Source organism: Emys orbicularis, chromosome 6 (assembly GCF_028017835.1).
Source record: "Emys orbicularis isolate rEmyOrb1 chromosome 6, rEmyOrb1.hap1, whole genome shotgun sequence".
Lineage (NCBI taxonomy): Eukaryota > Metazoa > Chordata > Testudines > Emydidae > Emys > Emys orbicularis.
Window position 1 is genome coordinate 128,104,455 of NC_088688.1, and position 23,162 is coordinate 128,127,616.

Here is a 23,162-nt window from a genome sequence, read left to right on the forward strand (position 1 = left end):
CCTGAAATGATAACTATTCACATGAATCCTGTCAGGTTAAGAAATATTTTTTAAAAACAACAACACATGATTGACTTAATGGATTTGTGTTTGTGTGAGGGTTAGTCTGGAAATATTGTGTATGGGCCACACATTCCCTTCCAGCCTGCACATGCTCAGCAGAGCAACCCAAAAGACAAGCAACTTTTGAAGCGCAGCCACAGGATTGGTGACTTTGCGGAAGGGCCACAGGAGGAAAATAAAGGGACGCTGGCATTCTACATGGGTAGGACAAAGGTTTTTTGAGGATTCCCCCACCTGGGTGCCGAGAGGGAGTCTCCTTCACAATTTCCAGCCCCCTCCCTCCGCCTTCAATAGCGGCACAATCAGCTTCCAACCATTCTGCTGGTGGTTGCCATGTTACTGACTTTCATAATGTATGTCAGAGCAACAGGTTAATGCTGCTTATCTTCTGATGTGTTTCTAGTGCATTATCACTGCAGTAATGCTTCAAGCAGTATTTTTTCCTCGTGGGTAGTCCGTTAAGGAGGGAGATCCTGCTGTTCTTTGGCTTCTCCACTCACCCAAGTAATAGAAATACTTATATTTCTAAAGAAAGGGACATGAGATCCTTTAGCTAAACATTAAAGATGCCCCAGTTATGGCCAATGTAGACTTTAGTATAGACCAGTCATCTACTATGTTAGAACAACACCAGTTAGAATTAGAAATAATGTTACAATTTCACATGCGCTGCATGGAAATCTATGAGAGCGTTTCAGCAGGAGACAAACATGTTTCCTCTTCATCTAACACTACGTTCTTCCGTCTGGAGAGAGACAACATTGACTTCATAATTGCCAAAGAAATCCTGACAAGGATGCGCAGGGCAAGGAAAGCAAAGGGGACTACAATCTGCATGATGTGAAAAATCGCTGTGCTGAACTTACTTAACAAGCAGGTTAGAAAGAAGGCCCCAAGGCTGACACAAGGGTAGAGAGCAAGCTTAGCAAACATAAAAGCATGTTCCTTGCCGCCATACCTCGCCAAAGGATGCAAGGTTTCCCTTTCGTGGAACAGAGCTGTGATCCATATAGCAAACTGAAAGATGCTGGCAAAGAAAGTGATTACACAGCTGACCTGAATAGCTTCTATTTCATTGTGAGACTTCTCTGCAAATTCACTGGTCAGCTGGTAAGCGAGAGGAAGCCCTCCAATGAAAGCCAATGAAAATGTGTTGAGCAGTCCCATAAATCGAGTTGCTTTTGTTATGTAAAGAAAGAGCGAGTGGTGGACAAACCAGAGAAGACCAGTTGTTACAAAGGAGGCAAAGTAGGCAAGGAAGTTTGGTCCATATTCACTTAAAGCTTCAATGAGGCGGTCATGGAATTTGTCTTTAACTTCTTTGGAATCAGGGACATTGTCCTCACTGTTGAGGGAAAAAAATTATTTTAGTTTGCATATTAGTGGTATAATGGTGCAATCTGAGAGCAGTAAGCATGTAGTTCCACTGTGAAGAGTAACTATGAATAGCATCATAGGCTTCCCGCTTTATTGTGCTTCAGTGATCCCCCAGCTTACAAGTTAAAAAGCAATTCTTAGAATTGACTGCTCTGCAAATTCATCCTAGGATCTGAAAGCTTCCTGGATCATGTAATATCAGTACAAAGTTCTCCTGAAGAGCTTCGTTATCATTTCTGTTGATGATATAAGAACCAGAACAGAATTCAGCTTCCTAACTCTTTGCCTGACAGAGCCAGCATCTGACTTTCTAAATATGTGGCTAGATCGGCTTTTCCAAACGTCTGAGAATGGTGTATGCGAAGCCTGGTATAATTGCATTAAAGAGGGGTAGGGTTTATTGATTCACACATGGAGAGGGGAGAAGAGTTCTTTGTTAATAGTTTGGTTGTATGACTTGTTTACATTTGTTTGTAACTAGGATAAGAGGATTGGTGCAATTGTTTGTACAAGTCAAAATAAAATAAGTCCATTCTCTTTCAACACCTGACAATGTATGTACCCACATACAGCCCCATGAGGACTTGGAAGACCCCAGTTCAACTCCCTGCTTCGCCACAGACAACCTGCGTGACTCTGGGCAAATCATTAGCCTCTCTGTGCTTCAGTTCCCATCTGTACAATGGGGATAAGAGCCCTGCGCTACTTCACAGGGGGGCCGAGCGGATACATATATTCAAGACTGTGAAGCCTTTGAGATGCACTGATGAAAAGCGCTACGTAAGGGGTAGGTATTACCACCATTACATTTATATCAGACAATTCAGGGTGTGTCAGTCAGCACAAAGTCTTACCATATATCCAAAATGAGCAGGGTTGCTACAATGGCATACACACCGTCACTGAACGCCTCCACTCGTTCCTTACTCAAAGGTTCATTGAGGTAAAAAGTGAAGGCCTCTAAGCGATGAGACTCCTCATCCTCTTTTGGACCTGCCAACCATAAGTCATGAGTTTAGTTTGTGTTCTGTATAAATCAAAACATTAAACAACAAGCATTACACTAGAATTTCAACAGTCTAGTCTGATGCTCCTGCTCTCTCAAATCTCAAACTTGTGGAAGTAACAAGGCACTGGTCAATCTGACAATTCAATCACGCTGCTTTCCACTGCAGCCATCCCTTTCCTGAGGTTTATGTTGCCTGTTTCAATAAGAAGGCCTTCAGGGCAGGGGACTCGTCTTAGAAGCACCTCACACACAGTTGGTACTAGGTGAACAATGACTCAGTGTTAGTGTTTTAGTTTAATATTTTGATAACTCACATGACAGAAACCCTGTTACAGCTCAGGAAGCTCTAATGGATCTTGGGGCTCTGGTCTGAGTAGAGGACTTCCATTAGTCATTTTTTATTAGCCCTTTCTCTGTCTTTGGAAGATAGAGCTCTAGTGCTACTCCAAATTAGATGGTCAGTTAAGTACACCTCTACCTCGATATAACGCGACCCGATATAACACGAATTCGGATATAACGTGGTAAAGCAGCACTCCAGGGGGGCGGGGCTGCGCACTCCGGTGGATCAAAGCAAGTTCAATATAACATGGTTTCACCTATAACGCGGTAAGATTTTTTGGCTCCCGAGGACAGCGTTATATGGAGGTAGAGGTGTATTTAGTCCCAGGTGCACTAAATACAGAAGAGCTACCGATATCAAAAAACCCTTCCAGATTCAGAGAAGTAATCAGGCATTTCCAGGAAGCAAAGGAAAACACATATTTGAAAGCTAAATGAGTCAAACACCAATATCTCATCTCTTTATAGTCCCTCTCAAGACCAAGCATCTGCTTCTACCGCAGTGATAATATGTCAAAGCATCATACTGCACACAACGAAAGTTACCAAAATGCCATAAAGAAAAAGTGCATACAAACAATATCCTCTTTTTCCTTAGTTTTTATAGTTGTATTAAGTGTTTTATTACATGTCATTTTGATATGAGCAAGAAAGAGGGTAACCATATAAACTGAGGGATATAGCTAGTGAAAAATACGCAGTAAAGCTGGATTTTCAAAGTAGCCTAACCTAATTAGGTGCCCAAATCTCACTGAGATTCAGTGGGAGTTAAATGCCTTTAAAATTGCAGTCTAAATCTTGCAGGAAAGCTACCCTGGTCCCCACCTCCCTGGAGCAGCAAGATCTTTTGGCATGATTGGGGATAGGGAAGGGTACTGCTGCTAACGGCCTAGATCTTCAAACCAAAGAAAGCAAGAGCCTGTGTCTACATCTCCACACACAACCACCCCATGTGCTCCCAACCTACAGGCACCCACTTAGGCAACACCTCCCATATGTGCACTTCCTTGCCTGGGTCTATCCTCGCCCATGATACCCCTCACCTGAGGGCTGTTCCTGGCTCAATCCCCATGACATAGCTGCTTCTCAGGAGCCGCACAGTCCCACGGGGCACTCATCACACACAATGGACCTCCCCTTCTCCTAGCCCCAGCTCAGCAAACAGCTCCTCTGGAAAGGCCTGGGGCATGTCGACACACAGCAGGCATCCCGCAGTGTCTATCAGTGGTATGGGGAAAGCACTACAGTGTAGCTGCAGTTCTATTAGGCCTGGTCTACACTACGAGTTTAGGTCGACTTTAGCAGCGTTAAATCGAATTAAGCCTGGACACGTCCACACGACAAAGCCCTTTTTTTCGACTTAAAGGGCCCTTTAAACCGGTTTCTTTACTCCACCTCCGACGAGGGGATTAGCGCTAAAATCGGCCTTTGCGGGTCGGATTTGGGGTAGTGTGGACGGAATTAGACGTTATTGGCCTCCGGGAGCTATCCCACAGTGCTTCATTGTGACTGCTCTGGACAGCGCTCTCAACTCAGATGCACTGACCAGGTAGACAGGAAAAGCCCCGCGAACTTTTGAATTTCATTTCCTGTTTGCTCAGCGTGGAGAGCACAGGTGACCACGCAGAGCTCATCAGCACAGGTAACCATGATGGAGTCCCAGGATCGCAAAAGAGCTCCAGCAGGGACTGAACGGGAGGTACGGGATCTGCTCGCCATATGGGGAGACGAATCAGTGCTAGCTGAACTCCGTAGCAGTAAACGAAATGGCAAAATATTAGAAAAAGTCTCAAAGGCCATGAAGGACAGAGGCCATAACAGGGACGCACAGCAGTGCCGCGTGAAAATTAAGGAGCTAAGGCAAGCCTACCACAAAGCCAGAGAGGCAAACGGAAGGTCTGGGGCAGAGCCGCAAACATGCCGCTTCTACGTGGAGCTGCATGCCATTCTAGGGGGTGCAGCCACCACTACCCCAACCGTGTGCTTTGACTCCATCAATGGAGAATCACGCAACAGGGAAGCGGGTTCGGGGTACGCGGAAGATGATGATGATGAAGACAATGAAGATAGCTCACAGCAAGGAAGTGGAGAAACCGGTTTCCCCAACAGCCAGGATATGTTTATCACCCTGGACCTGGAACCAGTAACCCCCGAACTCACCCAAGGCGTGCTCCCAGACCCTGAGGGCACACAAGGGACCTCTGGTGAGTGTACCTTTGTAAATATTATACATGGTTTAAAAGCAAGCGTGTTTAATGATTAATGATTAATTTGCCCTGGCAATCGCGGCCAGTACAGCTACTGGAAAAGTCTGTTAACGTGTATGGGGATGGAGCGGAAATCCTCCAGGGACATCTCCAGAAAGCTCTCCTTCGTGTACTCCCAAAGCCTTTGCAAAAGGTTTCTGGGGAGGGCTGCCTTATCCCGTCCGCCATGGTAGGACACTTTACCACGCCAGGCCAGTAGCACGTAGTCTGGAATCATTGCATAACAAAGCATGGCAGCGTATGGTCCTGGTGTTTGCTGGCATGCAGACAACATCCATTCCTTATCTCTCTTTGTTATCCTCAGGAGAGTGATATCATTCACGGTCACCTGGTTGAAATGGGGTGATTTTATTAAGGGGACATTCAGAGGTGCCCGTTCCTGCTCGGCTGAACAGAAATGTTCCCCGCTGTTAGCCACGCGGTGGGGGGGAGGGGTGAAGTGATCATCCCAGAGAATTGGGGGTGTGTGTGTGTGGGGGGTAGTTGGGTTTGTGCTGCATGTTAACCCAGAAACTGCAGCCCCTCCTTTTACATTGCAAACCCATTTTAAATGGCCAACCCAACGGGTCCTTGGTATGGGAAATGAGGGCGCTGCTGTTTGAAACCATTACCACATGTTATGAAGGTTAAAAAAGCCAAAAGACTGGCTTACCATGGCTGCCTGCAAGCCGAATTCTGTTGCCTGGCACTGCGTGAGTGATCTCTCACACCAAACCGGCAGGCCCTCAATATAAGAGGAAAAATGCGACCTTGTAACGAAAGCACATGTGCTGTGTAATGTGAACAGCAAAATTTAACGTGAAAGAGTGTACCCATTGTTCTCTGTAAATGTTTTTAACCACCTCTCCCTTCTCCTCCACCAGCTGCAAATGTTTCTCCTTCGCAGAGGCTAGTGAAGATTAGAAGGAGAAAACGGCAGACTCGGGATGATATGTTCTCGGAGCTCCAGATGTCCTCCCACGCTGACAGAGCACAGCAGAATGCGTGGAGGCAGTCAATGTCAGAGTGCAAAAAAGCACAATATGAACGAGAGGAGAGGTGGCGGGCTGAAGAGAGAAAGTGGCGGGCTGAAGAGGATAGGTGGCGTCAGCTTGCTGACAGAAGGCAAGAGTCGATGCTCCGGCTGCTGGAGCATCAAACTGAAATGCTCCAGCGTATGGTTGAGCTGCAGGAAAGGCAGCAGGAGCAGAGACCTCCGCTACAGCCCCTGTGTAACCAACAGCCCTCCTCCCCAAGTTCCATAGCCTCCTCACCCAGACGCCCAAGAACACGGTGGGGGGGCTTCTGGCCACCCAGCCACTCCACCCCAGATGATTGCCCAAGCATCAGAAGGCTGGCCTTCAATAAGAGTTAAAGTTTTAAACTGCAGTGTGTCCTTGTCCTTCCCTCCTCCCGCACCCCACCCGGTGCCTCCCTCCTCCCCCACCCCTCCTGGGCTACCTTGGCAGTTATCCCCCTAGTTGTGTGAATGCATTAATAAAGAATGCATGAATGTGAAGAAACAATGACTTTATTGCCTCTGCAAGCGGTGCTCGAAGGGGGGAGGGGAGGGTGGTTAGCTTACAGGGAAGTAGAGTGAACTGGGGGTGGGGGGGTGGGAGGGTTCATCAAGGAGAAACAAACAGAAGTTTCACACCGTAGCCTGGCCAGTCACAAAACTCGTTTTCAAAGCTTCTCTGATGCGCACCGTGCCCTGTTGTACTCTTCTAACCGCCCTGGTGTCTGGCTGCGCGTAATCAGCGGCCAGGCAATTTGCCTCAACCTCCCACCCCGCCATAAATGTCTCCCCCTTACTCTCACAGATATTGTGGAGCGCACAGCAAGCAGCAATAACAATTGGAATATTGGCTTCGCTGAGGTCTATCCGACTCAGTAAACTGCGCCAGCGCGCTTTTAAACGTCCAAATGCACATTCCACCACCATTCGGCACTTGCTCAGCCTGTAGTTGAACAGGTCCTGACTACTGTCCAGGCTGCCTGTGTACGGCTTCATGAGCCATGGCATTAAGGGGTAGGCTGGGTCCCCAAGGATAACGATAGGCATTTCAACATCCCCAACGGTTATTTTCTGGTCCGGGAAGAAAGTCCCTTCCTCCAGCTTTTGAAACAGACCAGAGGTCCTGAAGACGCGAGCATCATGTACCTTTCCCGGCCATCCCACGTTGATGTTAGTGAAACGTCCCTTGTGATCCACCAGGGCTTGCAGCAGCATTGAAAAGCACCTCTTGCGGTTTATGTACTCGGTGGCTTGGTGCTCCAGTGCCAAGATAGGGATATGGGTTCCGTCTATCGCCCCACCACAGTTTGGGAATCCCATTGCAGCAAAGCCATCCACTATGACCTGCACGTTTCCCAGAGTCACTACCCTTGATATCAGCAGGTCTTTGATTGCGTTGGCTACTTGGATCACAGCAGCCCCCACAGTAGATTTGCCCACTCCAAATTGATTCCCGTCTGACCGGTAGCTGTCTGGCGTTGCAAGCTTCCACAGGGCTATTGCCACTCGCTTCTCAACTGTGAGGGCTGCTCTCATCCTGGTATTCTGGCGCTTCAGGGCAGGGGAAAGCAAGTCACAAAGTTCCATGAAAGTGCCCTTACGCATGCGAAAGTTTCGCAGCCACTGGGAATCGTCCCACACCTGCAACACGATGCGGTCCCACCAGTCTGTGCTTGTTTCCCGGGCCCAGAATCGGCGTTCCACACCATGAACCTGCCCCAGTAACACCATGATTTGCACATTGCTGGGGCCTGTACTTTGTGAGAGGTCTATGTCCATGTCAATTTCCTCATCACTCTCGTTGCCGCGCTGCAATCGCTGAAATTGCCTCCTCGCCTGGTTTTGCTTTGGCATGTTCTGGCTCTGCATATACTCCAGGACAATGCGCGTGGTGTTCATAGTGCTCATAATTGCCACGGTGATCTGGGCGGGCTCCATGATCCCAGTGCTATGGCGTCTGGGCTGAAAAAAGGCGTGAAAAAGGCGAAAAAAGGAGGGAGGGAGGGGCGAGTGACGACATGGCTTACAAGTACAGGGAATTAAAATCAACAAAGGTGGCTGTGCATCAGGGAGAAACACAAACAACTGTCACACAGAATGGCCCCCCCAAAGACTGAACTCAAAACCCTGGGTTTAGCAGGCTGTTGATTTCACGGAGGGAGGGGGAAGCAAATGAATACAGAACAAATCTGGTCCATCTAGTTTTTACATCTTAAGCTGGCAGCAGACGGTGCAGCATGACTGATAGCCATCGGCATCTTCTGGGTGCTTGGCAGAAGATGCTGTACTACGACTGCTAGCCATCATCGTCTAGACGGTTCAATAGGACTGCCGGCAGGACTGAGTCTCCAGGAGACAAAACATGTCTGCCCAGGTGCCTCTGATCGAACTCACTGAGGAATACGACGATGATGGATACCAGTCGTAATACATCATCTACTGCCAAAAGGCAAGGAGCTGCTGCTGTGTAGCAATGCAGCCCCACGTCTGCCAGCACCCAGATAGCCGATGACGGCTACCAGTCATACTGCACCGTCTACTGCCAAAAGGCAATTAGCTGCTGCTGTGTAGCAATGCAGTACCACGTCTGCCGGCACCCAGATGACATATGGTGATGGTGAGCTGAGCGGGCTCCATGCTTGCCGTGATATGTTGTCTGCACAGGTAACCCAGGTAAAAAGGCGTGAATTGATTGTCTGCCGTTGCTCTGACGGAGGGGGAGGGGCCTGACGACATGTACCCAGAACCCCCCGCGACACTGTTTTTGCATCATCAGGCATTGGGATCTCAACCCAGAATTCCAATGGGCGGCGGAGACTGCGGGAACTGTGGGATAGCTACCCACAGTGCAACGCTCCGGAAGTCGACGCTAGCCTCGGTACTGTGGATGCGGTCCGCCGACTTAATGCACTTAGAGCATTTTATGTGGGGACACACACAATCGACTGTATAAAACCGATTTCTATAAAACCGGCTTCTATAAATTCGACCTAATTTCGTAGTGTAGACATACCCTCAGTATAAAGGGGCTTATACCAGTATAACTATTTCTGCACAGCAAAAGGAATAAGCTATCCCTAGCATAAGGCACCTTCATACAGGTATAACTACGTCCACACTACGGGTTTAGCTCTTGGAATAAAAAAATAATTGAACAGACAAAATAACAAATCTCACACCCTAACAGAGCTTGCGAGCCCAGTACAAAACCTGTCTGCAGGCCAGGCCTTTCGGTGCCTTGCGGTGGGGAGCACTCACCAGCAGCCCTGCCTGCATTCTGCCTTTGCCTCGGTGGGAGAATTTCACTCTGCTGCCCAGGAAGGCTGAGTGCTTACTGAGCTGGGGCCAAGCTCTTCAGCCACTCAGCCCCCTGGGAGCTAATAGCTCTCCCAAGCCAGCAGCCACCCATATGGGGAGGAAAGAGTCCCATGTGCTCAGTGGAGGCCTTCAATCCTGTCCTACACAGTTTGTCCGCAGCAGCTAGGGAAGCTGCCTTCTTCCCCCCAAATCCAGTCTTTGGTCAGGAGAAGGGGTGCTTGGGCTTTGCAAGAAGTAAGCTCCCAGCTCTTCCCACAAGGCTGGACTCTGTGCTCGGCAGCCAGTTCTGGGAGGGGAACAGGGACCTTAGAGCTTTAGACGAGCGCACCCCAACTAAGGACGGGGTGGGAGAACTGAAAGGACAACAGAGGGGTGTATTAAGAATAAGGGTAAGCAAATCTCATGCTTCAAGGCATTAAAGGATTGTTGCCAGCGAGAGAAAAATATCTGCCCTTGCTCCACTCACAGTGCACTATGGAAAACCTTTCGCTTCCTCTGAAGCATTAGGTGTTGGCAACTGGCAGAGGCAAACCCCCGGCATTTGTGAAACAACGATCTCGCTCTACATGGCAATCCTGTGTTCCAATACGCTCCCCCCGTCTTCACCTTGGCTTAACACCACCCCCAGCCATCTGACCCTCTTCGCCCCTGCCCTGTCACCCTCCACCCCTTTCCTCTTACCTGATCCCTTCCTAACTAAATTCTCTCTCTCTCACACACACAAAGTAGTGGAACAGCACGCCATTAGCTGCTACCACATTGCTCAGTCTGCTGTGTGTTATACCCCTTCCCGCACCTGTGTCTGTCTGGTCCATATCTATGATAGACTCTTGGGGGAAGTGACCATGTACTACCCTATGAGGGCTTACCACAATAGGGCCCCATTCTTGGATGGTCCTTAGGCACAACCATAATAAACATGAAGAAGAAGAATACAGTACTTGTCTATCGCCAGTGTTTCTCCTCTCCAAGTAGCTGACACTGCCCCCTGGAATACTTTGCTTGTAGCAGTTCTATATACAACAGATTCTGTGATATTTTTTAAATATGAATTTGGGGAGGGGGAAAGATACTACTACTGGGGCCAGAGCCAGTGATCAGAGAGAGATCTCACTTCTGAAATTATTCAGTTATTATGCTCTTTTCCAAAGGGGGTCAGAGGAGACTCTTGATGCACGTGTGTTCTTCAGGTATAGCCCAAAGTAGGTAAAGCCAGGAAAAAGGTTCCCAGAAAGAGGCAGAATGGAAGGACAGAACTAAAAGTTTATCAGTGTGTTCCTAATAGAAACAGTGGAACTAGAATTACTAACAAACTTGCCGTGGATTCTACTGCACCTTAGATCTTTTAAAACAGCTTCATTCAAATTTGTGACAACAAAGGGGACTGTGAAATAAATCATATTTTAATATATCAGCTTAACAATATAGTAGAGTATCTAAAATTAAATGCACTCCTTTTGGATACTGTTACTTACCAACAGTCTTGTTTTTACACCAAATAATTAACCGAGTGATGTGTGGCAAAAAGATAACAAGTCCAAGCAGAACATAAGACTATAGAAAGAAATGAAAACAGTTTCAGTTTTCAGTTATTGCAAGATAAATACAAATATTTTGTTCTAAGTTAAAAATTAATTATTCTTTTTATCCTTCATGAACATGTTGATTTAACATGCAACTCATGAATTTGCAACATTGAAATACCCTGACTGTAATAGAAAGTATACATTTTATGACAGTGATTGTACTGAACAATCACTACATTAACACATTTATCCAACAAATACATGAACACTACAATGTCAGTAGCTCACATGGAGTTTCTCTAGACTAATCTTCATCTTGAATAGTATGAGTACACTCTAATATTTACCTCCTCCACTTCCTGTACCAAGTTCAATATCTGTAATTGGGAGGTACTGAGATTGGAAAGAATGTAAAAATTCTGCTAAGCCTATGAGACAAAAATTTAGTTATCATTTGTATGGAACTTAGTGGACTTGTGAGCCCATGGGTCCCTGTGCTACTTGTCATTTGCCATTCAAAGTCTGCAATGGCTCAGGTATCACATCAAAGGAGATAATGCTGTCTGTTATGCTTACTTTGTCAGTTACAAACGTTATAAAACATACATGAAACTTTACTGGTTCCTTTAGAGCAATCAATCAATTACATCGAAGCAGATGTGTTAAAAAGTCTTGTAACGTTTTGCGGGGGCGGAGCGGGGCGAATTTACTACCCTTAAATTTTGATTGAAATTTAAACTGGACTACCTCTGCACAGGTTTAACCAAAAACGACACAGTCCTAACACAGAATACCTGTCTGCACAATTGTGTTTTAAAATTTTTTACTGCTTCTGAGCCCTAATATTTCCAGTCCTTAGGGTAAATCATCCATGTAGAACAGTGGTTCCCAAACGGGGGTTCGTGAACTGTTACAGGGGGTTCTCGGGAAAAAAATTCCCTAATGGTGGCCAGAGCTGTCCCTAGGGGCCCCGGGCAGCACGGGGCCAGCAGCCCGGAGCCCCTGGACTTCCAAGAGCTAAGCAGATCAAAGCAAGCATATCTATCACACTGAGGAGATTTAAACTTCAAGACTTCTTATAAGAAATGGAAAGGGAGGTGGATAATTTTTGCTGTTTTTCAAACTAAATAGGCAGCTAGTATTGTTTTAAAAATTATTAAGCTTTGTTGTAACGTGCATTGTTTGCCTGGACTGCTCAAGACCTGAATGCTTGTGTAGGAGGAACTCTTTGAGTTGGCTTCTTAAATACCTTCATGCTGTTTCACATCTGATACTCCTTGATGAAACATAGGAGCCTTGTCTTATAATAGACTTATTCAAAGTGATATAAGTTACAAAAGTGAGATCTTGGAAGAGTGTTGCTGTTTTCATAATGTAATAAAAATACTGCAATGATAAATTAATAATTAATTTTAGTGTGTAATAAGCATGTCATAAAAACATATTTTATATTTCCAAGGTCACTGCTTTTATAATTTATACTCAGGTAAAGGAGAAAATCCCTGGAAATATTCATTTTGAGGAGGGGGTTTGCGAGACTTGACATTTTAGTGAAAGGGGTTCACGGGTTGTTAAAGTTTGGGAACCACTGATGTAGACGACCAGTGTGGCATTGGCAGATCAGATGTCAGCTCAGGTCAGAAACAGGTCAATTCACTTGTGTATCAGTGTAGATCAAAGCAATTGTTAAATTTATGAGTATGTTTGGTGTTTAAACCATATTAGCATAGATCAAAGTAACTGTTATATGTACAAGTGTGTATTCAGATGTTTAAACTTCATGAAAACTAGTGGAATGTTACATTACAACAGGAACAATACAAGTAACAGCAATCATTAACTACAAAGAAGCCTTGTGAAAGGCAAATGAAGAACTTTAGTGGTCATGGCGTGTGGTGACTGGAGATCAAAAGACTCCAAATGTATTCCTCGCTGTCATAAAAGAAAAAGTCCACGTGGATAGAGACACTGTCAGCTTTTTTTCCCTCTAAGAAGGAACTATAAATATGGATTCAAAAAAAGATCCTGCATCTCTAGACTATTTGGATTCTTACAGGGAAGTGTACCAAATGCAAAGCAGAGATCCCCAGACACCTTCTGGGTTCCCTGGAAAGACTTTTGGGAAACTGCCAGTTTGTTACATCACTGCCGCTATTTGGATTTACAAACTATGACTCACCTGTGCATATATTTTACCTGCTTTAATCTTTCAATAACTCTAATTTCCTTTTCTTAGCTAATAAACCTACAGTTTACTAGAGAAATGGCTACCGGTGTTGTCTTTGGTGTAAGATCCAGAGCACCAACTGATCTGGGGTAAGTGACTGGTCTCTTGGGACTGGGAGCATTCTGATGTGGTGTGATTTTTGGTTTGAGTGACCTTTTATCACAGAGTTCAGTTTGTCTGGGTGGTAAGATAGACTGGAGAGTCTAGCAGGGGTAATCAATTATTTTTTGTCAAGATCCAAATTTCTTGGTCAAGGTATAGTCAAGGTCCAGACTCCAGAGAAAATCATACAAAAACAACAACAACGATAATAAGCAAATAAAAATATTTTGAGGTCCATTCAAAAGCATCTGGTGGTCTAGATTTGGCCCCCAGTCTGCCTATTGACACACCACCACTTTGGGCTGTGTCTCCTGTTTTTTTGCCCTGAGGTAGGCACTCACAGTTGTGAGCCATTCCAGACAGCGTGACAACCAGCACAAGAATTACTTCAGTCCTCCAAATAGGGCCTAAAAGAGCACAGGATGTGGGCTAGCCCCTTGCACAGGAGTAAATTGGTGAATGACTCATTCTGGATTGTGTATAATGGAAATTGTGTGTGTGGGGGGGGGGGGGGGTGAGGGGTCAGAGAAGGGGAAAATAGGTTGTGCTTATTTTAAATTAAGCTCTCAAGTTTTTGCATACTCTGGCTTTGTAATTCAAGGTTACTATTATGAAGACGAGTCATCTCAACTCTCTGAATATATCAAAAGGTTGATGCAGTCTGTGGAAGTCTCAAGAAAAAGTCAAACGAAAGCAGTACAAAATGCCTGAAGGGGCATCAAGCAGAAGCAGGGTATCTCAGGAGCAGCTCCATAAAGAGACTGTTTAGAGGACTCTGTCTGTGGATGCTGAGAGCTGGTGGGAGCTGAGCTCGTCACTGGTTTCCATTTAATGAAGATGGAATAGGAGTTGGCTGTAAGTGCCTGGGATTCAGCCAGAGGAGTTTGTTTCGGGATGGTAAGTCTGATAATTAGCTGCTGACTGATCTACTTACTCTGTTCTTGTGCCGTGTTAATGACAGGAACTATATTTGTCAGGCTTTTTAGCCAGTTTCTTATGTAATTTGATGTTTATTTTACCTACCCTCACACGTTAATTTTGTTCCATCTGTTTATGATCAGCAACCTGCTGCCTTAAAGTTACTGTTAGCCTGAAAGATCTTCCTCTGAAGTGTGTCCAGACCTGAGAAGCTAAAACAAATAGACAAGGATAGCAGCAGAGCATTTTTCTGATGTCCATGCCACATTATCAGACTGCTTCCTGTGATCTAAAAGCCTTCACGGCATGACAGTGGTTCTGATTAAGCCATGTGACAGCAGGTAACCAAGAAACAAACCAGTGTTCTGGAAATTCTGTGGCACAGAAATTTGACATGGGAAAGACTTTAAATCACTGAGTCTATGGGTTCCCAACCTGGGGGGTTTCAGTCAGCCATAGGGAGTTGCGACCTAGATGGGAGTCATGACGCAACGGTCTTTTCAGCTGTACTGATTTGGGAGGGAACGAGAACCACTGACTTAATCCACTCGTTAGCTGGTGTCAGAGTGTCTCCTGTGTTACAATATCTAGCGCTCTGTGTGGACGTGCTTTAAATCTGCTCAGTGACGGGGCTTCAACTGCTGAATTATACAAGGTTACAGGTTGTGTATTATGATTAGTATGATACTTTATTAGGCAGAATACTGAATGTGACTAATGAAGTTTGTCAGGTCACACTTTCAACTAGCACAGTGGTTCCCAAACTTCAACAACCTGTGAACCCCTTTCACTAAAATGTCAAGTCTCACGAACCCCCTCCTCAAAATGAATATTTCCAGGGATTTTCTCCTTTATCGGAGTATAAATTATAAAAGCAGTGATCTGGGAAATATAAAATTTGTTTTTATGACATGCATATTACACACTATTTATTATTAAAGCAACAGAGGGTCCTGTGGCATCTTTGAGACTAACAGATGTATTGGAGCATAAGCTTTCGTGCATGCGTCTGACGAAGTGGGCATTCACCCACGAAAGCTTATGCTCCAATACATCTGTTAGTCTCAAAGATGCCACAGGACCCTCTGTTGCTTTTTACAGATCCAGACTAACACGGCTACCCCTCTGATATTTATTATTATTACAGTATTTTTATTACACTATGAAAATGGTGACACTCTTCCAATATCTCACTTTTGTAGCTTGTGTCACTTTGAATAAGTCTATTATAAGACAAGGCTCCTATGTTTCATCAAGGAGTATCAGATGTGAAACAGCAAGAAGGTATTTAAGAAGCCAACTCAAAGAGTTCCTCCTATACAAGCATTCAGGTCTTGAACAGTCCAGGCAAACAATGCACGTTACAACAAAGCTTAAACTTGTTCTTCATAATAATTTAAAAAAAAAAAAAAAAAAAACAATACAAGCTGCCTATTTAATTTTAAAAACAGCAAAAAATATCCACCTCCCTTTCCATTTCTTATAAGGAGTCTTGAAGTTTAAATCTCCTCAGTGTGATAGATATGCTTGCTTTGATCTGCTTAGCTCTTGGAAGTCCAGGGGCTCCGGGCTGCTGGCCCCATGCTGCCCAGGGTCCCTAGGGCCAGCTCTGTCCGCCATTATGGAATTTTTCCCCCGAGATCCCCCTGTAACATTTCGTGAACCCCCAGGGGTTCACAAACCCCAGTTTGGGAACCACTGAACTAGCACAACATGTTTTTTAGAACGATGGTTGTTTAAAGAACTTACCATTGGGATAAAGAAAAAGGAGAAGATGGCAGCTAAGAAGCAGAGTACTGGTCCTCTTAGAATGATCTGTAAGATATGATGTTTGTAGAAGGCCTGGTTTTCAGACACCTGTATCTGGTGATTCAGCAAGTAGGGATGATAGAAGCCATAGGCTACTATCACTGCCTGCAGAGAGAAAATTATGGATACTGGCTTACAGTGGATATTTAGACAAGTCAAAGCTGTAATTCTAAATCTGGACCCAAAACCAATAGAAAACCTCTAATACAACAAGCCCCAGAGCATGCTAACCTCTGCTCTCCACTCTCCTGAGAAGGGCTGATCTGACAGGAATGGAGAGCGGAATCTCACAGGCTCTGGCACTGCATAACACTAAGGTTACGTCTGCACTGCTGCTGGGACCGAGCCTCCCAGCCCAGCTAGACAGACTGGCTCTAGCTCTGCTGAAGCTAGTGCACTAGCAGCATGGACGCTGTGGCATGGGCTGCGGCTCAGGATAGCCACCTGAACTCAGATCCAGGGAGTCAGGCGGGCCTGGACGTGGGCGGTTAGCCTGAGCCGCTGCCCACACTGCTATTTCTGGTGTGCTAACTTGTACGGAGCTAGTGGGAGTCTGTCGACCTGGGCTGAGAGGCTCGCTGCCAGCTGCAGTGTAGACTACCCTAACGTGCCTGGTGGAGGGGCTAATGGAGGACGTATACATCACCACCTCTGCAAAGATAAGCAAGACCCTGGGCCTTATTATTCTGAAGTGCAAGGAGACCCACCCCAGCAACTAGCAGGCAGCTAGGCATTCTCCCAGAAGAAACCACATGCCGCAGGTCAGGGGAAAGTGGGACCTATAGAGAGGAAAGGGATTTGTGAAGGTTTGAAGAGGTCAGTCCCAAAGGGTTTAGGTAAATACTTGAACTTCAGATATGTATCTAAACCAGTCTCTGAACTTTTCCACTGACATTAGATTGTGCCTAGGACTTCACTGTGCTAGGCGCTGTACAAACTTGAAACAAAAGCATGGTCCCTGCCCCCCAGAAGCTTTCAATCTAATGAATCTCTTTCCATCTTTACCCTGTTCACCAAATCATTTAAACACACACACACACACACACACACACACACACACACACACACACGAATGTTTCACTGCCCACTCCCGCTGGCCCAAGGTCACCCCACTTTGGTAAGAAAGTGACGGGATCTTTCAGACAGTATTTCTGCCCCACATGGATAAATACAAATTTACAATTTTACCCAAAGAATGTAATCATTTCTACTAATTGAAATCTGTTTGCTTGTGCAAATGACAAGATTTCACCCAACAATTTGCAATTACTGAAGAAAGCATCTGGTTTGGCAAACCAACTGACAGTAAAACGAATAGGCTGGCCAAGCTGTACTAACTGCTTTCCACGCTCTTCATGCCAACGGAGGCTGGAAATGGTGTGTGAAGTCAGGAATCCATTTTTTTTTCTTCTGATAACTTCTGCAGGACCAGGTGCTTAGAAACACTTTCAGGACCAGAAACCACTTTAACTGGTTCCTTGCCATGGCAGGCCATGAGCTATTGCACTTACTAAATCAGGGAGAGGGCTAGTGGCTTGAGAGGGACTGTGAGTCAGAAGGCTGGGTTTTTTTCAGCCTCTGCCACAGACTCGTTGTTGTACCTAGTTATAACACCTAGTTATGCAGAGATTTTGTATTCTTCCCCCACCACCACACCCCATATGACATTTTTGTTGTGTGTTTGCACTGCGCCTAGCACAATGGGGTCCTGCTCCATGAGTGAGGCTCCTTGTGCAAAATAAGTCCAGAGGCTGGTACAGATGTTAAAAATGCCGGACAATCTAGCAGCACAGAACTCGGTCTCAGGTCCGGCTGAAAGGGAGCCATTGCAGAGGTAAGAGATACTGGATACATCCACCCAACTAGATGATAGGATGTGTAAATTACATCTCCCTGTGCCCACAAGTCACCTAACTCTCCAGGAGGAAACTCATTCCGAGGGAGAATGGAACCGCCAGCTTCTTCCCCTTGGTGTTTTTACCTGGCAAGGACTGATTTGATTTCCACCTGTAAGTCACTAGGTGGGAATGCACTAATCAGTGCATCTTCTAGCCACGCCCACTCAATGGCAAGGGCTGCTTCCTTTGCAGGTAGTGCTGGCTCTGACACCACCATTGACAAGGAGGTAACAGTTGCCTTGCATCACGGCAGTCTCACCTCACTGGGCTTTGACTTACCAGGGTCCTCAGCAGCAGAAGCAGATGTAAACTTTGGCTTGGATTTAGCACACTAAGATTTGTGTGACTACGGAGAGGCTTTGCAGAGTAAACATTACAAAAAGTTTGCAAAGATTTTAGTAACTGGGACATAGGTGCTGGGGGTGCTGCTGCACCCCCCTGTCTTGAAGTGGTTTCCATCATAGCGGTTTGCATTTTGGTTCAATGGCTCTCAGCACCGCTGAACTGGGGTTTCATTGTCCCTTCAGAAAGCAAGTCCTCTCCTCAAAAACCTCAAGGCTGCTAATGTTTAAAATCTGGAGTTCAAAACTTTCAGCCAATATAAAGCACTCAGTTCAAGCGGTAGCAGTTCAACAGAGCGGCAAGTAAAATCATACTGGGGTTCAAATGGAAAGATACGGTAAATTGAGAGTGACCATTGCGAAGTCCACTCTTGAAACCTACCTGGGCTAGAATGCATGTATTTTACTAGAGAACTGGAGTTCCCATACTTCCAAGTACAGAGAGAGTTTATTTCTAGATCTGGTGATTCATAAAATATTGTGATTTAAATCTGTCACTTGTCTCTCACAAGCATTGCCTCAATACAGTCCAGTATAATCCTGGACTTAATACATGAAGTTATGGTCCTGTGACCAGTGTAATTTTCAGCCCGTCGATAAAGGGAACTATTTCATTAAGACTTGCTGTTCCCTTATACTTAATGGTTACAAGTAAGGTGGAGCCCTTGTACCTGTATTAAAAGGCTTGCAGAACTAAATATCGAGCAGCCGTTCAGAACTCCAGCAAGGGGGGGGAAATCATCATCATAATACAGTCCATCAACTGCTACTTTTCTAACCTTTTGAGTTCCTTTTTAGAACAAGCAACAGAGGTTCCTGTGGCACCTTTAAGACTAACAGAAGTATTGGGAGCATAAGCTTTCGTGGGTAAGAACCTCACTTCTTCAGATGCAAGCATGCATCTGAAGAAGTGAGGTTCTTACCCACGAAAGCTTATGCTCCCAATACTTCTGTTAGTCTTAAAGGTGCCACAGGAACCTCTGTTGCTTTTTACAGATTCAGACTAACACGGCTACCCCTCTGATACTTTTTAGAACAGATTTATCATGATTCAATGGATTTTGAACTTCCTGATTTGGTTGCATCTGTGTCTTTATTGGCATTTCAAGTGCTTTTAATTTTTTCATACTTGACTTGGGATAGTGAAAACAGTCACCACATGATCTGGCACTTGTCTGAGTTACCAATCTTACACTATCACAAAAACCATACACTAATAATAGCAACATCACAAAATTTTATATGAAGCTTTCCTAATGTTCTAGATCTACTATTAATAAATCTAATCGCACTTCCATCTAATAAAATCTAGTCTCTAATAATGAATGGAAAAAGTAAATGAGTGACACCCATACCTGGATAAGGCCGATGACAACAGCACAAGTGCTAAACAGGAAAATACCAAAAGGTACACCTGGAAAGGAGGCCATTAAGGAAAACTACAAGAAAAATGTAAACAGGTTAAACACTTAAAGGACAGCAGCAGAGATGGGGAATGTACTAGTTCTACTTTTATTTAACCTTAAAACTGAATTGTTTGGATTGTTCAAAATTCCTTCTTGGCATAACTCCACTGACTTTAAGCTACAAGTGTGCCCAACTCATGCAATACATGGCTTCCACAGTCACTGGGGTGTTCATAGATTTGGGGTTGCAGGAGTTGTTAAATGCTAGAGATAGGCCCAAAGCAACTGACTAACCCTGAATTCCTTCATACCAGCTTTGGGCCCCAATCCTGCAATTGACTCTGTATGACCAGATCCCCGCACCCGCACCGTACTCACTGCAGGACTGAGGACTCAGTGGCTACGGTCCTCACCATGACCGCTATGTCAGCTGCTTTAGGCTGAGCCTACTGTATATACCATGTTGCAAACAGTACATTAGAAGGGTGGGGAGATTGCTAAATCCAACTCCCCAAAGTTGGGAAATGCCAGAAATAAGTCTGCCTGTGCAACCTGAATTCAGTCCCCTCGTGCGTATCCATTATAACAGTCTTTAGTTACATGATCCAATACTTTTCGCCACAGGACCTCTGCCTCGTTTAGTGCACGAGACGAATGGTGCTCAGTGAATGGGGCGTTATTCAATATTTCCTTTTATCCTCACGAGCCAATGTGCAGCCCTAAGCCGCATTTACTGCACATCACCCAAGCCCTGCACTGAAAAGAGACTCAATTAATTCCCTAAGGGATTTTCTACTGCGCTTGTCATCGGAATCTAGGGACTGCCATACTACATCAGATCTGAGTCCACCAAGCCCAGTACCCTGTCTCTGACAGTGGCCAGCACCAGAGGCTTCAGAGGAAGATGTAACAACCCCTCGGGAGCAACTATGGGATAATCTGTCTCCCACCTTAAGTCTCTGTGATGCTGGCAGATCAGGTGCCAGCTCATGCCAAGGCCACTGGGCCTCACTGAACGCTGACAAACGCATAGCTGGAAACCAGTCTGGCTCGCCGGTGTGTTAGCGTTACTGTTATAAGAACATGTTTCAGTGTTTAGAAATGCTTGTAGGATGTGGCATGTATTAATCTTACTTCTAATGTCTGTATCCCATGTTATAAGGTAATGTTAAGCGTTTGCTCTATCACTATAAAAATATTTGCTAAGCCTGTAAACCCCCACGGCCAGGAGAGAAGCGTTACCAAGTGTGAAATACCAGTTTATCACAAAAGGTGTCTTCTCCTCCCTAATAAAAGGCGGCCCATTGACACCAGACAAGCCATTGTGGAATATCAGTGGACAAAAGACTTTCTTGATTGCTTCCCCCACTCCCCTGAAGAGGGTGCACAAGCCCGCATCCCAGCACAGCTTGAACACTGGGGGAAGGGAATAAAAATCCCTGTTAAAGAGAAACTGCTATCCCTATGCTGCTTGAACTCTCAGGGGGCAAAGATTTCTAAGCATAAGCAAGGGGTCCCCAGCTGTTGAGCTTGAGTTAGCCATAAAGAACATAACAGCCATTCTGGGTCAGATCAAAGGTCCATCTAGCTCAGTATTCTGTCTTCCGACAGTGGCCAATGCCAGGTGCCCCAGAGAGAATGAACAGACAATCATCAAGCGATCCATCCCCTGTCGCACATTCCCAGCTTCTGGCAAACAAAGGCTAGGGACACCATCCCTGCCCATCCTGGCTAATAGCCATCGATGGACCTATCCTCCGTGAATTTATCTAGTTCTTTTTTGAACCCTCTTATAGTCTTGGCCTTCACAACATCCTCTGGCAAAGAGTTCCACAGGTTGACTGTGCGTTGTGTGAAGAAATACTTCCTTTTGTTTGTTTTAAACCTGCTGCCCAGTAATTTTATTTGGTGGCCCCCAGTTCTTGTGTTATGAGAAGGAGTAAATAACACTTCCTTATTTACTTTCTACACACCAGTCATGATTTTATAGACCTCTATCATATACCCCTTAGTCATCTCTTTTCCAAGCTGAAAAGTCCCAGTCTTATTAATATCTCCTCATACAGAAGCCGATCCATACCCCTAATCATTTTTGTTGCCCTTTTCTGAACCTTTTCCAAGTCCAATATAACTTTTTTGAGATGTGGCGACCACATCTGCACACAGTATTCAAGATGTGGGCATACCATGGATTTATATAGAGGCAATATGATAGATAATAAGACAGAAAATATCACTTTCTTAATGATTCCCAACATTCTGTTCGCTTTTTTGACTGCCGCTGCATATTGAGTGGATGTTTTCAGAGAACTATCCACAATGACTCCAAGATCTCTTTCTTGAGCGGTAACAGCTAATTTAGACCCCATCATTTTCTATGTATAGTTGGGATTGTGTTTTCCAATGTGCATTACTTTGCATTTATCAACACTGAATTTCATCTGCCATTTTGTAGCCCAGTCACCCAGTTTTCAGAGATCCTTTTGTAGCTCTTCACAGTCTGCCTGGAACTTAACTATCTTGAGTAGTTTTGTATCATCTGCAAATTTTGGCACCTCACTGTTTACCCCCTTTTCCAGATCATTTATGAATATGTTAAATAGGACTGGGCCCAGTACAGACCCCTGGGGGACTCCACTATTTACATAGGATATATAGAGCTTGTGTGTGAAATTAATAAACTCAAAACAAGAAGCCCTAATCACGTTTTAATGTGTTCAGCTTTTAGGATTATCAGAAAAATAATACATATGCATTGCAGTGGGGTTCAGGTGTCGTAATAATGCTCTCTAGGGTTTCTGAATGCTTTGATTAGGTATTTTTTAGAGTTAAAGCATCCATATTAAACATGAATGAAAATGTAACACTTACTTACCGTGTATGGCAAGAAAGTTATGAGCATCATACATGCCTAGAAGGAAAGGGGAAAAAAGCATGTTTGAAACACAAGCTCAATTAAGTCCTGGGAGTCCATCACTGTTAGGGATGACACCAACAAATAAATAATTCTAATGCAGGCATTACCTCAAGAAAAATCATTTGTTCCAGAAGTTGCTACCTGAACCCTGCAGGAAATGGATCACTATGGAGCAGATGTAAGTGTTTTCTTAGGCCAAGTCTACATTATAAACTTACGTTGGTATAACTACGTCGCTCAGGGGTGTGGAATATCCACACCCCGAGCGACGCAGTTATACTGACCTCATCCGCGATGTAGACAGCGCTGTGTTGAGGGAAGGGCTTCTCCCATTGACACAGCTACCACCTCTCGCCGAGGTGGATTAACTACGCCAACGGGAGAAGCTCTCCAATCAGCACAGTAGTGTCTTCACTGAAGTGCTCTAAGTGTAGACCTGCCCTAAGTCAGAGTATTCAACAGAGCTGACCTTTTGGCCTTGACACTTCAACTCCAGGCTTAACAGTATTAGAATGTCTTTCATAGTTTTATACAGATATATATTTTGTTTTTATAGCAGATCTATATTTAGTTTATGATCTTATTTCACTTCTTAGGCCTTCTAAAGTAGTAATGTAGAAATTTGATATTTCCCCTATGTTTCAA

General features: G+C 45.0%; 1 protein-coding gene across 1 annotated transcript; it reads right to left on the bottom strand.

The window, feature by feature from the left end:
• Positions 1-744: 744 nt before the first annotated feature.
• Positions 745-22,511, bottom strand: TMEM175 (transmembrane protein 175). The gene is made up of 6 exons (XM_065407061.1): positions 22,476-22,511; positions 19,550-19,633; positions 15,896-16,060; positions 10,849-10,927; positions 2,295-2,433; positions 745-1,408 (listed from the first exon to the last, which is right to left on the bottom strand). Exons 1-6 carry the CDS (start codon positions 22,503-22,505, stop codon positions 745-747), a joined length of 1,161 nt encoding a protein of 386 aa, XP_065263133.1. The 5' UTR covers positions 22,506-22,511.
• Positions 22,512-23,162: the final 651 nt, after the last annotated feature.

Coding starts and splice junctions, on each gene's coding strand:
- TMEM175 (XM_065407061.1), bottom strand. CDS start 22,505: ATGATGCTCATAACTTTCTTGCCATACACG. Junction 16,061..19,549: donor TTGTCATCGGCCTTATCCAG/GTATGGGTGTCA, acceptor TTCTCTCTGCAG/GCAGTGATAGTAGCCTATGG. Junction 10,928..15,895: donor CCTTTTTCTTTATCCCAATG/GTAAGTTCTTTA, acceptor TTCTTTCTATAG/TCTTATGTTCTGCTTGGACT.